This window comes from Thunnus albacares, chromosome 23, assembly GCF_914725855.1.
Source record: "Thunnus albacares chromosome 23, fThuAlb1.1, whole genome shotgun sequence".
Lineage (NCBI taxonomy): Eukaryota > Metazoa > Chordata > Actinopteri > Scombriformes > Scombridae > Thunnus > Thunnus albacares.
Genome location: NC_058128.1, coordinates 17,938,153 through 17,956,505, shown reverse-complemented (window position 1 = coordinate 17,956,505; position 18,353 = coordinate 17,938,153). Strand labels below are relative to the sequence as shown.

The 18,353-nt window shown below is 43.3% G+C and overlaps 1 protein-coding gene and 1 long non-coding RNA gene across 18 annotated transcripts in view; one reads left to right on the top strand and one right to left on the bottom strand.

Moving 5' to 3' along the window:
- The window catches only part of LOC122975619, a 292,897-nt gene that overhangs the window by 200,547 nt on the left and 73,997 nt on the right, over positions 1-18,353 (bottom strand). The gene's annotated exons all lie outside the window — the stretch shown is intronic.
- The window catches only part of sox5 (SRY-box transcription factor 5), a 111,193-nt gene that overhangs the window by 58,901 nt on the left and 33,939 nt on the right, over positions 1-18,353 (top strand). For all 4 annotated transcript variants that reach the window (XM_044344140.1, XM_044344138.1, XM_044344137.1 and 1 more), the window contains exons 4-6: positions 6,578-6,664; positions 11,886-12,058; positions 13,824-13,892. In XM_044344140.1, coding sequence (XP_044200075.1) covers positions 6,578-6,664; positions 11,886-12,058; positions 13,824-13,892 — 329 coding nt within the window. The remainder of the gene's footprint in view (positions 1-6,577; positions 6,665-11,885; positions 12,059-13,823; positions 13,893-18,353) is intronic.

Here is an 18,353-nt window from a genome sequence, read left to right as displayed (position 1 = left end):
TCAGCACATTGTGTCTAACTGTAGCTTCAGTTTGTATGAATATCAGCACACTGCAGTTAACTGTAGCCTCAGTTTGTATGAATATCAGCACATTGTGTCTAACTGTAGCCTCAGTTTGTATGAATATCAGCACACTGCTGTTAACTGTAGCCTCAGTTTGTATGAATATCAGTACACTGCTTCTAACTGTAGCCTCAGTTTGTATAAATATCAGCACATTGTGTCTAACTGTAGCCTCAGTTTGTATGAATATCAGCACATTGTGTCTAACTGTAGCCTCAGTTTGTATGAATATGAGCACACTGCTGTTAACTGTAGCCTCAGTTTGTATGAATATCAGTACACTGCTGTTAACTGTAGCCTCAGTTTGTATGAATATCAGCACACTGCTGTTAACTGTAGCCTCAGTTTGTATGAATATCAGTACACTGCTTCTAACTGTAGCCTCAGTTTGTATGAATATCAGCACATTGTGTCTAACTGTAGCCTCAGTTTGTATGAATATCAGCACACTGCAGTTAACTGTAGCCTCAGTTTGTATGAATAACAGTACATTGTGTCTAACTGTAGTCTCAGTTTGTATGAATATCAGCACATTGTGTCTAACTGTAGCCTCAGTTTGTATGAATATCAGCACACTGCAGTTAACTGTAGCCTCAGTTTGTATGAATATCAGTACACTGCTTCTAACTGTAGCCTCAGTTTGTATGAATATCAGCACATTGTGTCTAACTGTAGCCTCAGTTTGTATGAATATCAGCACACTGCTGTTAACTGTAGCCTCAGTTTGTATGAATATCAGTACACTGCTTCTAACTGTAGCCTCAGTCTGTATAAATATCAGCACATTGCTTCTCACTGTAGCCTCAGTTTGTATAAATATCAGTACATGGCTAACTGTAGCCTCAGTTTATATAAATATCAGTACATGGCTAACTGTAGCCTCAGTTTGTATAAATATCAGCACATTGCTTCTCACTGTAGCCTCAGTTTGTATAAATATCAGTACATGGCTAACTGTAGCCTTGGTTTGTATGACTATCAGCACACTGCTGTTAACTGTAGCCTCAGTTTGTATGACTATCAGCACACTGCTGTTAACTGTAGCCTCAGTTTGTATGAATATCAGCACACTGCAGTTAACTGTAGCCTCAGTTTGTATGAATAACAGTACATTGTGTCTAACTGTAGCCTCAGTTTGTATGAATAACAGTACATTGTGTCTAACTGTAGCCTCAGTTTGTATGAATATCAGCACATTGTGTCTAACTGTAGCCTCAGTTTGTATGAATATGAGCACACTGCAGTTAACTGTAGCCTCAGTTTGTATGAATATCAGCACACTGCAGTTAACTGTAGCCTCAGTTTGTATGAATAACAGTACATTGTTTCTAACTGTAGCCTCAGTTTGTATGAATATCAGTACATTGTTTCTTACTGTAGCCTCAGTTTGTATAAATATCAGTACACAGCTAACTGTAGCCTCAGTTTGTATAAATATCAGTACATTGCTTCCATCTGTAGCCTCAGTTTGTATAAATATCAGTACACAGCTAACTGTAGCCTCAGTTTGTATGAATAACAGTACATTGTGTCTAACTGTAGCCTCAGTTTGTATGAATATCAGCACATTGTGTCTAACTGTAGCTTCAGTTTGTATGAATATCAGCACACTGCAGTTAACTGTAGCCTCAGTTTGTATGAATAACAGTACATTGTGTCTAACTGTAGCTTCAGTTTGTATGAATATCAGTACACGGCTAACTGTAGCCTCAGTTTGTATAAATATCAGTACACTGCAGTTAACTGTAGCCTCATTTTGTATAAATATCAGTACATTGCTTCTCACTGTAGCCTCAGTCTGTATAAATATCAGTACATTGTTTCTAACTGTAGCCTCAGTCTGTATAAATATCAGTACATTGCTTCTCACTGTAGCCTCAGTCTGTATAAATATCAGTACACGGCTAACTGTAGCCTCAGTCTGTATAAATATCAGTACATTGCTTCTCACTGTAGCCTCAGTTTATATAAATATCAGTACATGGCTAACTGCCTCGGTTTGTATGAATATTAATTTATTTACATTTATTTTAAAACCTCAGAACACACATTGAGGGAGAACCCTCATTTTCAAGGGTGCCAAGGTACAGACATACCATGAATGCAGACACAACTAAAATCAAATAGATTTAAAAGAACAATACATGTCTACGTCATTTTAAAACAAGATAAAATTAACAATGCTAAAAAGTTAAAGTGTAGGGATTGACAATGAGAACAAAAAATAAATAAAAATAATAAAAGCACTGACAGTTACAATTAATAAAATTAGAAATTAAAACTTGGAATTGTCTCAGCAGTATAGATGAGATCAACTAAAGTTTTGTTGAAGCTTATTCTAAGTATGTGGAGCACAATAAACGAAATAAATATCAGAAACATTACAAAAATAGACCTTTTATTTATTTACAAATAATTGTTTATTCTTGTATTTATTAATTTATATTTTTTGTTTACTTCAGGCCAACAAAAATGTCATTATTAGTTTCTTCCAAAGAATAAAATCGCTTTGAAAGGAAGTTTAATGATTAAATGTGTTCCCTTGTTGATTTTAGAAAAAGTAATTTGATAACATAAAAATCTAATCACATTAAACTGCACAGACGGTCATATTTTCTGTGAAATATGAAGATTATATGATACACACACTTTCACACACTTACACACATGTCAGGAAAAGGTCCCCACGAGTGCAAATTCACACACTGCAGTACCGAGTGTGACCTCTAGGGCATACACAAAGAAGTGAAATTCACCCCCCAGGGGACCAATTTTTTTTTTCAAAAAAACGTCACCAGGCACATCAGGAACCTCTTTTCTATTGATTGCAATGCTCGTGCCTGTGGGGACCGGGATTCGGTCCCCACGGGGAAAATCGGTCCCCACGGTGTGAGTGATATGTCAGGTTGTGGACCCCACCAGGATAGAAAAACGAGAACACACACACACACACACACACACACACAAGTTTGCTCAGCTCTCCTTGTTAATGCATTGCATTGACTTCCATTCATTGCGGACAGCCTAAGCCAATCCCTAACCGTAACCTTAACCAAGACCTCAGAAATGACGTTTTGCCTCATTAGGATCAGGCTTTGGTCCCCATGAGGACTACTGATCCCAACGAGGTCAGTGTTTATACCGGAAAAGGTTACAATGAGGTAACAAAAACACACACACACACACATTAGCCCACTTTTACGACCCTGTGCAGTCGAATACTTCCTCTCTCCCCGTTTTCTGCTGATTTCTCTCACCCCTTCGTTTCTGTAATGGGGGAGTCGGGTATCCTCCCCTCGCCTTCGGTTGCCAAAACCCCACCCTTCAAATATGCGGCCCACACCCCTGCGTGGGCACCAAACTCCACCCGCTTACCTCACGAAACGCACACACACACGCACACACACACTCAGCATCCCATACGTCAGAAGAACAGGGAGTAGCTTCTCTTCTTGATTTTCATGGAAAGTGTTGTGCTGTCCTCCTTTATTATATGATTTTTGGCCATAATTAGTAGTAGTGGATGCTTGCTATGTTTCCATCCAACTGTCAAGCACATTTTTTTTGAAAACTCTTGAAATATTGCAGAACATAAAATGCGAATCAGGTGCATTTCCATCTGCTGGCCTGCAACAAATAAATCCTCAAATGTGACAGGAGTGGAAAGAGCCTTTTCAAGAACTCATTTGCATCGGGCATATTGTTATTGTTGTGCGGTTTCAGGTAATGGCGGCCATATTTCATACTCTATATAAAGATGCAAAGATGAAAACAAGGAAATGCACTCTGACATTGGGAGTTTTTCTAATGCCCATACAACCATGATGAGAAACTAATGCAAGGGAGCCGGTCGGGCGTTTTTGTGAGGTCATGGTTTCAGGATGTCCACGCAGACCTTTTAACTGTTTGTGTATGTACGTTGGTGCCCTCCGTTTCTGTACAGTGTGTGTGTTTGTAGTTTATCACGGGTGACAGTGCGGGTTCATTTCTCATAGTGTTCGCCACATCAATCAATATCTCAAAAAGCTTCTCTTCTCTTCTCTTCCTCTCCACTCCCCCTTGCCCATTTCCTCCCATTTTGCCATCCGCTGCACAATGAAAGAGCCTCTTGGCTTTTATTAATAGTTAAAGTGGCCCCGGCCTGTCACTGGGGACAATGGCTGCAGCCCTGTTAATAAATAAAAATAATAACTAGGAGATGGAGACAGAGAGGGAGTGCAATGGAAAGAGAACAGGCGACACTGCCATTTGTTGTTCCCTCTCACTTGTCAAAGCTCTTTGGCTTAAAAGCCTCTGTCATTGTTGAGGGAGAGGGGGCTGGAGGGAGAGATGAGAGTGAGAGACGGAGAGAAAGAGGGGGAGAGAGGGAGCGCCAGGGGCTAATAGCACCTGTTGGGGTGATGGTGAGACAGCTGTCACGGGCTGGGAAAAAAAACACAGGAGCACACTCTTTCTTCTACTCTTTCTTCCTTTCTACGCATGTTTTTCTTCCCCTCCTCCCTCCTCTTACAACGGATTCTCTGTCTATCTCTTGCCCTACCTTCATCCCCTCTGGTGATAGTCCGCTAACCTATTCCCCGAAGGCTACGGCGGCTTCTCACAGAGCGCGCTAGGGCACATCAGGGACACGGCGCTGAAACTCGGTTGCTGACTAACTGGCTGAGTGGCAGCGCGGAAAAACGCAAGGACAGACCAGTCAGAGTCCAAGGACGCTGGATGGATTTGAAAAGGCGAGAGTGAGGGATGAGAAATAGAAAGAGTGAGAGGTGGAATGGCTTGAAGTTCAGCAATGAGCTTCCGCTGTGTGTGTGTGTGTGTGTGTGTGTGTGTGTGTGAATGTGTGCCTGTTATAATCAGCAGAGCGTGAGTGCTCTAGTCTTAAAGTCAGAGGAAAGGACCTGATTCAGGCCTCTAGGGAGGCTGAAGCCCTCAAACACACACACACACACACACACAAAAGCTGAGGTACAGTATGTGGGACATGCTGCAATGCTTGTGGGTGTGTGTGTGTCTGAGCAGAGCTTGTATGTCTCAACTCTCTTGTTTGTGTGTGATCATGTGAGTGTGTGTGTCATTTTAAATCCTGAAAATCTCCAGGTGGTTTCTCATCCTCATCCTCCCCACATTCACTCCATCACAGACAGGAAAAAAAGGGGGATGAAGAGGAAAGAAAGAAGTTTAAGCAAAGCGCTGCTTTTTGTGTTTGGATGATGGATAAAAGTGCTTTGATTTGTTGTTGAGTACGGCTGGTGTGTGTGTGTGTGTATGTGTGTGTGCGCGTTCAGTGATAAGCTGTTCAACTCAACACACCGGACATCCCTCTCTCTCTCTCTGTGGAAAGCATTAGTGTGTGTGTGTGTTATGTGTGTGTGTGTGTGTTTGTTTGTGCATGCAAGCTGTCTCATACCACTGAGATTAAGACTTTTTTTTTTCTTCCTTAAATCAGTCTTGTCATTCTAGTTTATGGAAAAAAAAATAATCCGGGGACAAACAAACTTTCCGCCTGCCGTCAGCAGTTGCCAGTGCGTATGCGTCAGTGTGTACAGTTATATACACGAGTGCATTCAAGTGTATGTGTTGTGCACACATGTAGCTGTGTTTTGCGGGTGTTTGTGCATTCAAGTGTGTGTGTTTGCGTTGGCTGATAGGGTTAATCTCCCCACTCAAAGTGTAAAACCTCTTTCCTTAGCAAGGCTTCGCATCCCAAGTGCAGATGGCTCCTGGTAAATAAAATACTCTCTCTCTCTCCCCTCTCTCTCTCTCTCTCTCTCTTCTGCTTCACACTTTCAGTCTTCCTTTGTCTGATCATTTCCCCCGTTTCTCTTTGTCCATGTTGATAACAGTCTGGGGTGACTGCGCTGAGGTCTGTGTGTGTGTGTGTGTGTCTTTCAGTACATATATGTACACACTTTTAGGATTCAATCTCTGCATGTGCATGCTCTCTTGTGTGACATTTTCCATTTCCGCCACCGTGTGTGTGCGCGAACACCCGTGTGTGAGTGCGGGCCGTAGTTAGGACTGTAATTAGTGATTCTGCGGGTGTGTGCGCGCATGTGTGTGTTTGTGTGCGTAAGGGTCTGTGGAGTGTGTGTTGAAAACAAAGCGCTAGCTGATAATGTGTCCATTGTGGCGGGTGCATTAAGGCCCTCTTTGTCTCAGGGCCCACAGGGCTAATGATTCTCTAGCAGCAGGTGAGAGGGAAAAAGCCTCTCTCTTTCTCTCCCTCTCTTCTCCACTTGTCTCTCTCTTTATCTTGCGTTGGCTCTCTCACTCTCTCCCTTTTGCTCACTTGTTTTTGTTCTTCAGATTTCCTCTCTTTCGATTATCAGCTTCTCTCTTTCCACCTTTCTCTCTCTCCCTCTCTCTCCTGCTGATGCGGCCATTAGGCTGAGCTGCCGCTGCCTTTATTACAGCAAATGGACTTTAAATGAGCTTTATTGTCATGTTGGCCAGCCAACTGAATCCCTCTCTCTCTCTCTCTCTCTCCTCTGCTCCCCCCTCCTCCCTTAAACAGAGGCCCCCAGCATTGAGAGGCTGTTGTCAAAGGACTGGAAGGATAAACTTTTGGCCATGGGCTCAGGGCACATCGGAGAAATTAAAGGTATGGTACGACTAAATAATGAGCTGGACCGAGCTGAGGAATTCAATGAACCCTTTGAACCTGATTGATGCAAAATTCGCACATCTCTGATGACCACTGAGATTAAACTCAGAAATCCTCTTCAGATCTAACCTCACAATCCTGAAATTTACATATTTTCTTCAGTATCAAAAGTAATCCAGGTGATTATCATCTATATACAAGGTTACAGTACAAACAAACTGCAAGTATGAGTTTTCATGGTGCAGATTTGACAAAATGTAAAGAAATATAGGTTGAAAAAACGGCGTGTAGCTCACAGCTAACTCTCCATGGCAACATTTTGCTTCCTGTTAACATCATTCAAAGCATGATGGGAACCCTGCTGGCAAAAACTCACCACATTAACATCCCAAACGGATATAAGTGAAAGAAAACAACAGGAGTGGTAAAAATCCATGAAAATGTACTATTTTCAGCAGACTTTTTGTCATTAGTAAAGCTAAGAATACCATCTACATAGTTCTTATGTCCCTGGAGTACTGACACACCATAGCCATTCATACATAAACAGATATTTAGTGTTTTAAAAACTTGAAAAAACAACATATGGTTCAAAGGGTGAAATTGAACCGTAATAAACTGAAATTGACCAAACTCGACTCAAATGAACTGAGCTGCCCTGAACCGATCCGAGCCGGCCGCTTCATCTCATGTTTGACCAACATGTCAAAAAGTCAATGACGTCCCTGCTAGTCTACCAGCTTTGTGTTAATCTCGGTGGTTAATCACCCATTTTATCCACACCAACCCTTCTTAACATCCGCGAGCGAGACAGACAGAGCAGGACGACAGAGGGGCTGGAGGCAGAAAACAAAAAGGGAATAAAAGAACTGCGATGTGAATAATATGCGAGAGCAAGAATCAGCCAGAGAGAAAGAGAAAATGAGAGAAAAAGATGTGAGAGAAACAGAGAGAGGTGGAAGAGACTGGCTATTATTCCCTGTAACTCCAGGGCAAAGTCGCCGTTCTCCTCCAGTAATTGAGCTTCATTAGGAAGCAAAGCAATATGTAATCAAAGAGCCTTGCGGAGCGGCGTGGCCGTCGAGAGGGGGGCTCCATTGATCAAACCCCCTTTTCCCAGCTCCCCGCCGCGCTGACATTTCTGTGTAGGGGCGTCCCGCTTGGCGCACCACACACCAACAGCTGGGGAGCAATATCAGGAGTATGTATGAGTGCATTTGTATGTGTATGTGTGCAGCGGAAGTGCATGTGTGCCCGTGTAAGTTGAGTGTGTGCAATCTTTTTTTGAGTGTGTGTGTGTGTGTGTGTGTCTTAGACGGTGCTTACATAACAGTGTGTGTCTGTGAGTGTGAGTGTGTGCCTATGATTATGAAAAAAAAGCAAGAAATATATGGAAAGTCAAGTGTCTGTACACCAATTTGCGTTCACAGCGAGTGTGTGTGTGTGTGTGTGCTGTTCTCATTTGTCAGTGCATCCCTTGACTTTTTTTTTTTCCCCCATCGAATTCCATTGAAGAGCTTTTTGTGGGGAACAAAGTGATTTTGAGCCACCGCCTCCTGCTCTGTCGGTCTTATTGAGAAGCGACATTGGTAAAAGGCCCCATGTGGTTCACATAGCAAAACACACACTCACACACACACACACACACACACATACAACTCATAGCACTAGAATAAATATCCCCACAGTATAGTGTCATTAACATCATGCAATAGAAAGTGAAGAGTGACCGGGAAGATTAATCTCTCAAACTCTTGGTTTCCCTTTAAATTGCCTCTCACACTTCTTCACACGCTACGACAGTTTCACATATACAGTATGATTATTAAAAGCCATGTGAGGTGCTGATGGACATACAGTACTGAAAGCGGACGTGACCATGGTTTTTATGGGTGCAACATCCCATCAAATAGAAATACAGTTATATACAGTAGATATCTTTGCATCACTGCTGAACACATCTGGTCTCTCATCTGGAAATTCTGAAATTTGAAATAAAGTTCTGTGGTGATCAGAAATAGATGACAGACACCTCAGGTTACTGAAACTCTTCCTCCAATCTGTTCTCCTCTCAGTTATTGTTCACATGAATGCATATAAATATACTTCTTATACTTTCTAAAAAGTCTTCACTTTTCCCATCTACCCCTCTTGTACCCTTGTCTCCTCTTTCTTCTGTCATTCCCCTTCTTCTATCATATCTTTCCTTCTCCCTCTTTTCTCTCCTCTTTTTCTCTCCCACATCTTATGTCAGTGTCTTATCCTTTCTCCTCCTCTCCCTACCTCGCCTCTTCCCTCCTAGGCCATCTCTTCCCTACTCCTCCCTCCTTACCAGGGGGGAGTTATCAATGCAGCCAGGGGCATTAATTAGCGCGGCAAACACGGTGACAAGTATTACATTGTTACAAATTGGTTAATTACGCCGTGCGCGGGTGCACGCGCCGGAAAGAGGGAGTCGGTGTTGGTTCGGCGGGTTTGTAGGTAAGCAGAGTCCGTAACAATCTGCCTAAGGAGGAATGTGTGTAAACCGATGGAGGAAACCAGTTATCGATCCACCTGCCTGCCTCGCAGCAGCTGAGGAAACAAGCCGACGCGAGCTGATTTATGGGGTCACCGCAGAAATTCTGAAAGCCTTCTAGACGGGAAGGAAAGAGAGGGGAGATACAGGGCAGCTCGCGTCCACGTAGGAGAGTTTCTAAATCTCGTCTCAGTTAGGAAGCGTGTTGTGTTCTTGGATTCTTCTCCGCCTGCAAAAGCTCTGGTTTACTGATAAAAGATCCACAGCTGAGGGGGGTGGGGGGTGGGTGGGTGGGGGGGATTGAGAACAGCTTGTGCAAAAAAAAAAAAAAAAAAAAAAGAATAGCCCGGTTGTCTTCGTTTTTCGCACACCTAACTATCCAGACTGCTGGTTAAAGGAATGTTCTTCCACCTCAGCGCACACGTACACACAGTTTGGCACAAAAGTACCAGATTTTACTGTGTTTGCATTTGTGCATGTGTGTGCGAGTAAGTGGGGTGGGGGGGGTGGGTTAACCCCAACAAGGAAACCCCTCAAAGAAAGACTCCTTTGATCCATCGTTTCACCTTTACAACCCCCCTGCCCTTTTTTTCTCCCCTCTCACTTCACCCCTTTGCCCCCTTCCTCCCCACCCCTTCACCCCCATTTGAACAGGCCAACGTTTTTAACACAAGGCTCTTTCTTGTCTTGGTCAAGCTTTGGCTATATACACGCACACACGCACACACGCACACACGCACACACACACACACACATGTTTCTCTCTTTCTGGCTCTACAAAGGTGGGTCTGTGAGTTAGGACAGCGGCGTGTTTATTTTTCCAGCGGCCAGTGCTCCCGACAGTTGCCTTTATTGTTCATTGTTGGCGGATGGATGGAGTGCGGGGGGAAGTGAGGGAGGCGGGGGTGGGGGTGTCGGTGGGCAGTGGAAGCCGGGTGGGTGGAGAGGGGAGGGGAGGGGGCGGGGGGTGTGCATGAGGCGGCGGCTACCAACAGGGAGGACAAATGGATGGCTCTCACCTTCCCGAACGGTCAAAGGGCAGGTCAGGAGCCGTGGCTCCTCTCTTTGCCTTTACTCCCTCCATTCCTCCTTCTCTCCTTCTTCTCGCTCCCCCCTTTTCACCCCTCTTGTGTTCCTCTTTCCTTCTAGTTTCCCTCTCTTTCTTTCCTTCTTTCTTCCTCATCTGGTTTGACTGGCGCAGGAATGTGGCCCTGTTAAAGGTAGCAGCTGAAGAACAATGGGGGATTGTAGTATTCCACACACACACACACACACACACGCGCACACACAACAAAGGCATGTAGGCAAACATTGGTACATATGGCCAGACATGAGCACACACACTCATACTGATTGTGCCTCAGTGTGCCTCTCTCTAACTACATCCTGTTGAATGATTTAGGCCTTGTGTGGAAGTGTGTTTGTGTATGTGTAATTGTGTACGTGTGTGAGTGGTGTGTGTGTGTGTGTGTGTGAGTGGTGTGTGTGTGTGTGTGTGTGTGTGTAATGGAGCTGGTATGTCAAGATCGGAGAGGTCAAGGGTCAGGCCATGCTAAATGTGAGCAGGAGGTTGGCTGACTGCAGGGTAAACACAGACCAGACACACTCTCTTTCTCTCTTTTTTCCACTCTTTTTCACCCCCCCTCCACACAAACACACACTCTCTCACACACACACATACACACTCTCTCACACACACACATTTGCTCTAAATAAAGCTTGATAGCTTCAGACCAATCCTCAAATTTACCCGTAAATCAGTGCCAGTCAAATAAATTTGGATTTTACTTTAGGTTTAAGTGAGAAATGTACATTTTCAAACCTGGCTGGAGATTTATTTTGTTCGTTAAACATATGAGTCTGGCATTTGTTTTGCCACCACATTTTGCCTGTTTACAAATGTTTCCACTGCCAGATTTTTTTATTTTTTTTTATTTCAATGAGGCAATAAAGGCAGTGATGGATGTGGTCTGAGTAATCACTCCTGGCTTTGTGTGCCCAGGAAACTGAGTCAACATCTGGTTTTACAACTCTGCAGCACACATATCCACTTGCCAAAAGCGCACCTTCCGTTGACATGACCCCTCCTATCGTCCAAAGCCCCTAACCAGTCATATATTAGGTTGACCAACAAGCCATGGATAGCTATACATGGCTTTGTTGTTCCTTGCATCTCCATTCCTCTGCCTCATGCCTCTGACCTCTAACCTCACCCCCACCATCCTTTCTGGCCTCCGGATAGCCATGAAAATTTCACAAGAAAGAAGAACACGGCATGACATCCCAGCTTCACATTTTGTACTATTTCCAACCTCGTCTGCTTCTTATTTTACGTACATTCACATCTTTACCTTTCTGAATGCTTTTCTAGTGAAACCCTGTTTGCAGTTTGCTGTACATTGTGATATTGTGATATTCCTGCAGCTGAAACATATTCTGCTTGAGCATCAATTTTAATATTAACTGTAGAAAAAATGTTTTCAACTGCAACAACTTTCAACTGCTTCACAGTTTCTCTTTGCAAAATCAGACTCTCTGAGTGTACTATAAGCAGACATCTTAAAAAAAAAAACTGGAACTCTCCTTTCAAATGAGGAAAGCAGTTTCATAGCGTAACCTCAGCCGAGTCTTGCACTCTTCTTCAAAGCAGCTACCGTCTCACCTTTGACCCCCCCCTTCTTCCCCCCTCTCTTGCCCTAGGTACCCCAGACAGCCTGGCGGAGAAAGAGCGCCAGCTTATGGGCATGATTGGCCAGTTGAGCAGCCTGAGGGAGCAGCTCCTGGCGGCCCACGAGGAGCAGAAGAAGCTGGCTGCCTCGCAGATGGAGAAGCAGAGGCAGCAGATGGAGCTGGCCAAGCAGCAGCAGGACCAGGTACAGTACGGGAGCACGCTGCATGTCAAGGGCTTCATCTGGAAATGCTCTGTACTATATGGCTATGCTGCAAAAAGTCCCGATCCATCTTACGGTCGCAGGTCATTTAGTCATGAGAAAGATGACCTGCAGTATTTGGTACTTATTTTAAATCAGATCAGTGCTTTTTAATGATATGCTCAAATCCGTCAATGTCTTTATTCTTTGGATAATCCACCATATTCCAAAATATAAACTTCATAGGTTGATTTTTAAAAAAAAAAATATATATAATCCCCTGCAGTAATGCCACCAAGAAAATATCCTGCACATATGTCGTGTCTGACCAGTAAACAGTAAACAAAAAGCACATGATTGGACGATGATTGATGTGGAATTTCAAGCTATAGGTACACACACACGCAGACACACAAATGCACAAACACAGCTAAAAATCACAAATGGTCATCATCTAAAGTTTACAACAGAAGGTGTGGTCGAAGCAACAAATCACGCAGGATCTTTCTCTCTTCCACCCCCCCCCCTCGCTCTCTCACATACATAAACACACACACACACACACACATACATCTCATATAGTATTCACACAGCCAGAGACATGCGCCTTTGGCAGCTTGAACACAGGGACACTGCACAGGAATGAGGTGAGGGTATGTAGTGTTGGAGCGGATGTAGCTCAGACACACACACACACACACACACCAAGCTCCCAGGCGAGAGTCTGCCAGGTATTTGCATAGAGAAGGGTTTCCCTATTTGTTGTGCTTTTTAGCTTCTGGTAAGCTTGGGTTTACAAAGAGAATGAGGTACTCACACACACACACACACACACACACACACATAGAGAAACACAGCTGTAAGGACAAATCACCTGTGACAAACACAATGCCTTACAGTGCTGTTGGCTGCATCTCTCACCAGTGCACACGGACTGAGTCTGTCTGTACGTGGATTCCGCACACATCAGTGTTTCTGCTCTACTCTATGAGCCACTGGAGAGTTTCTGTTGAGAAGTTAATTACATTTTAGGCATGTAGCTGATGCTTTCATGCAGAACAATGAAAAATGAAAGCAAAAAGTGTAAGCTTGAAATGTGAGTACAGTGACATTACAAGCAACTAAAGTAATCATTGCAAGATGTGATGAATTGATGATGAGTAATAGATTAGATTTTAAATAAGACATCATTAAAGAACTTGGAAATGACTAAAATGAAAATGTTTTTTTTAGGTTAACAGCATGTCAAGTCTATTGAAGTCTATTGAAGAAAAAACCTGCCTCAATTTTGACTTGATAAACAGATTGAAAGAATTTTATAAACCCAAAAGTTCACATAATTATTTCAACCTGTCGGTGATCCTTCAGTCAAAGAGAAAGTGGAAGAAAAAAACACATGAAGACCTCATTCAGACAAGTTCTAGTTCTACAATATTTAATTTTGCTAATTGACAGAAAAAGCAATATGACAGATAATTCTCTGAATGCACTATTTTCACATGTCAGTAAGACTTGTTTACATGTCAGTAAGTGTGTCGGTGCGACAGTGTTGTCCAATTGGCTGTGAGCTGAGCCCAGATGAGATGAGGTCTTTAATATTTCATAGCAGGGCATCGACCCTCTGTCGTGCAACTGGGGCCTCAGAGACCTGCAGCTGTGTCGCGTCTCCCACAGGCATTGCACACACGCTGCACACACACGCACACACACTGTATACATATATATATATATATATATTCTAATAACATGTTGTGTGTTGTGTCCTCAGATTGCCCGGCAACAGCAGCAGCTCCTGCAGCAGCAACACAAAATCAACCTCCTGCAGCAGCAAATCCAGGTGAGGCCGTTTTGTGTGTGTGTGTGTGTCCATCCACGTGTTGATGATATGTGTGTGTATGTATGTGAGTTTATGCATCTTTCATTGTGTGTATGTGTGTGTATGTGTGTGTGTGTCTGCAAGGCCCCACAAAAGGCAATTTTTATGATTGTGATTGTTGCAGATTTTCTTTGCTCAGCCATCAGCATTTGGAGGCTGAATCAGCGTTGTCTTATAAAAGCCCCTCCTCCCTCCCTCTCTCTCTCTCTCACACACACACTCACAACATATGCAATCACATAAAAGTGGTCAGTCTCCTTGGAGAAATCAGAAGCAGTGTGCTGGCTGGTGGCAGTATGTGTGTTTTAAACCTTTATTTTATTTTAAAAATCAAAGTTTGTTCGCCAAACTGTCCGTGTAGGAGGCTTCGCTGATGTTTATTCCATTGTGTCTGAGTGATTGTGAAGTTGTTTCCACAGATAGAGCAGTACTGTAGATGTGCTCGGGAAGAAGCTTAGAACAAAAAAGCTGAAATTGGTTAATCTTTTATTTAAACTTCATCTCACAGGCAAAAAAACATCTCATCACATCCCCTAAAAATATGCAACGGGCTACGTCTGTGGGGTGTTTCATGTACCAGTAACACACTGATATGCTATCAAGGAATTCCACTTTGAGTAACGGATCCATGATTTTAAATGCTTTTCGGATGCAAAACCACTGCACATGCTATTATGAGGAAAGATTTTACAACACTGGAAAGTGAAATTTGTGTGAGCTGACTTCTCCAGAAGTACCGCCTTCACAGGAAATGCAAACTCAACTGACTCTTTGTTAGGAGCCTCTTTGTTATGATGACGTTGAGCAAATCTAATGGTGTGGGATGTTTTATTTATTTAACCTTTGTTTAATCAGGAAAAGTCTCATTGAGATGAAAAATCTCTTACAAGAGCGACCTGGCCAAAACAAGCAGACAGGCACAATCAACAGGGTTGCAGACATAAAAAACATAACAATTTACAATGAAAAGTAAGAATAAATTACAGAATCATAGAATATTTTAAAAAATAAACATTCATCAGTATTCGTTGCAAGTCATCAACAGCCAGATGTGCCTGCCTGCAAGTCATTTAGAATTACTTTAAATGCATCCAGTGAGACCAACTCTTGAAGATTCAGGTAGTTTAGCAGCTGATTCAAAGCAGAGGTAGCATCATAATTAAACGCCCTTTTTCCCCAGTTCAGTACAAACGTTAGGGACAAGTAGTAGGAAGAAGTCCTGAGAGCGAAGACAATAACTTCCCATACTTTTCTGAAGGATGTAAATCTGAAGTAAGATGCAAGCAGACCAAGAATGGCCTTATAAATAACCTTAAATAGCCTATAAAGTAAAATAAAAAACATGAAATATTGCAAAGTAAATCAACTAAAAAGAGCTTCTGAATGTGAATCTGTGTCTTACTCTCAAGAGTAAATTGGTGGGTATATATATGAAACACTTAAAAATGGAAGTATTGTCCTTTTGGGTGCTACACTGGAGTCTTTATATTGGTCCAGGTGGCTTGGAACGAAAAGCCCAGGCCTTTGTAAAGGCAGATGACACTGAATTTTGAGCTTAGAAAGCCAGGCTTTGTATCATAAAGAGACACCCTGTCCAAGAAGGAACACACACACACACACACACACACACATTCCCTTTCCCCCGAGAGTTTAGCCATACACAGTTTGTGTGATAAGAGACCTTGTGATAGCATGTGTGTGGGACGTGTGTCTATGTGTGTCCAAGATTTTGTGTAAAGCAGCTGTGTTTATTTGCTTTGTGCAAGTTAAATTCTGAATTGTTCGCGTTTTGTCTCTTTTGACACAAAAAAAAAAAAAGAGAGAGAGAGCACATGTTTGTTTCTGAGGATTTCTCTGTGTGTTCTCGAGCGTCCGTTCTTCTTCATCCATGTGTATGTGCGTGTGCGTTCACCGCAGCTGTGTGTGTTAAGCTATAAACACGTCCGCTCATGATTCACTCCCTCACGACCCCGCCGAGACAAAGCTCTCTTTTCCCATGACTTTGCAACCTTTTCCCAAACAAGCGTCTCTCCATTGAACGGGACCAACAATAGTTTCTCACAAGCAGGGGCAGCTGTAGGCAGCCTCGTTAAGAGAGGGACACAATCAACAGGGGCTCATCGCAGGAGAGCAAAACACACACACACACACATACATGTATACACATCAAAGTATGCACAAACACGGACAAACATACGAAATATACGCCTTCGCTCGCTCGCGCGCGCACGTATCGCAGAGCAGTCACAGAGAGCGCTGCACACTCTGCCTGATGATCAAACACACACTCATCATCAAAGACTTGGTCGAGAAATACACTGCTTAATCATTCATGAAGAGATTGTCCGCACAATCCCACAATACAATGGCCTGCCAGAGAGAGGGCACCAGGTTCAGTATGTTGGGGTGTGTGTGTCCGTGTGTGTGTTTTGTGTCTGTATGATAAGCCCCTTGTGATTGCATTTCCCCCTAACGAGGCTGAGTTCAGCTGTCCCCTTCGTGTTCGTGTGTGTGTGTGTGTGTGTGCGTGTGTGTGTGTGTCTGCGTCCTTGGCTTTGTTAGGCCCAAACCCCCAAAGGCCTGTGAAGAATGCTTTCAACCGTCCACTTGGAAGAGGTGATGAAATGAAACGAATAATCAAGCTCATGAAAAAGAGAGGAGAGTGACACACATCCCTCATGAAAGGAGGACAAATTATTTATTGTCCTCTCGTCCGGTTTCCTTTTTCTTCTTTTTTTTTTTTTCCCTCTCACCCTGAAACCCGAATCAAGCTAGCAATATGCGTGTTAGCGTCCACTATGTAGGCCAACGGCACTCGCCGAACGTGGTGTGAGCCGACGGTTCATTTAAAGAGGCAGGCATAACAGCAACACACGCTAATGACTTACAGTATACTTACACGCGGACGCACGCTTTCATTGTGTTAACACTCATTAGTGTTCAGAAATCAGTGATTGGCTACTTTCTTGCTCTGACTAATTGATTCTACCTGGAATTATCCATGAATTAGCATCAATTATGATCCATTTATTTGACAGACACACACATTTACATTGTTTTACTGTTTTTTTATCCACCCTAACCTTGGCTTAACACTAAAATCCACATCCTGACCTTAAACTAACCTTAACCTTAAACTATAAACCTCCAATCTTAACCCTAAAATCCAAGTCCTGACCTTAAATTATCCTTAACATTAACCACAACTACTCATAATCTTAAACCTGAAACCCTAAATTTGTCCCCCAGGTTAAGTAAGGATCAGGAAAAGTGACCCTAACTTTGCCAAAAAGTGTTCAATCTCAGGGTAGAACAGAACTTACTCTCACAAGAATTACAAAACAAGAACATGTGTGCACATAAAGACATGCAGACACACAAAACACACACACACACACACACACACACACGCTTCTCTACCCCCTGCTAGGGGCCTTCTTGTTAAGCTCGAAGGGGTGAGCACATTTCCTCAAACTTGCCTTTGCTTTCCCTCTCGTCTTCTCTCATTCTAATTAAACGACTTGTCTCTGAGGCTCCCCCCGGTGTTGCCGGGGACGACTGTTGCTGCTGTGCGGGGAAGCGCGACAGGGATGAAAGGAGCTCACCTGCCGAGCGGCTCAGGGCTTACCTTGAGAACGTGCACACATTTTCATAGAATAGAAGCAAGACTCACACACATACACAATGTATATTGGAACAGAGGGATGAGGGGACACGAGTGTGTCCTGCCTAATGAATCAAAACTCACTCAACCAAAACACACACACACACACACACATACGCTGTCAAGTGTGTGTCAACTCCTCCACCTCTACCTCTGTGTGCTGTCTTTCATCTCATCAAGCACCAGCGTTGCTATAGGTGGGAGACGGCAAAGCAGACACAGAAGAAGAGAAAGTGAGAAAGAATCAGAAAATGAGTAAAGCCACCTGATGCTTTGACTGGTTTAAGAGAGGCCAGACGCGCCGGCGACAGCAGCTAACAAGCTCTCTATTAAGGCTAACCCACATTGGTAACTCAATCACATAGACACACATACACACACACACACACACCCCTCCAAGTGTAATACCTGATGCGGTCACAAGCTCGGTCTCTATCCGCATCAGATGCTGCTCACTCTGAAGGGGAAACAAAAGTAAAAACACTAGAAAGCATGCTTTTCATTCATTTTCACACATTTACAGTATACCACATACATGCGCGCACACACACACTAACACACACACACACCTCTGTACTCTGTGCATAGGAGCGGCTAACCCAATTGCCTGTGTAATTGTTTAATCACTCCCATTACACCGCAACCAGTGTAATTTGTGTTTTCCTTACACACTGTATGTGTTTATGCGCACGCACATACACATACACACAGACACACATGCACTCATGAACTGGACCACAACCAACCAGCCATTCCCA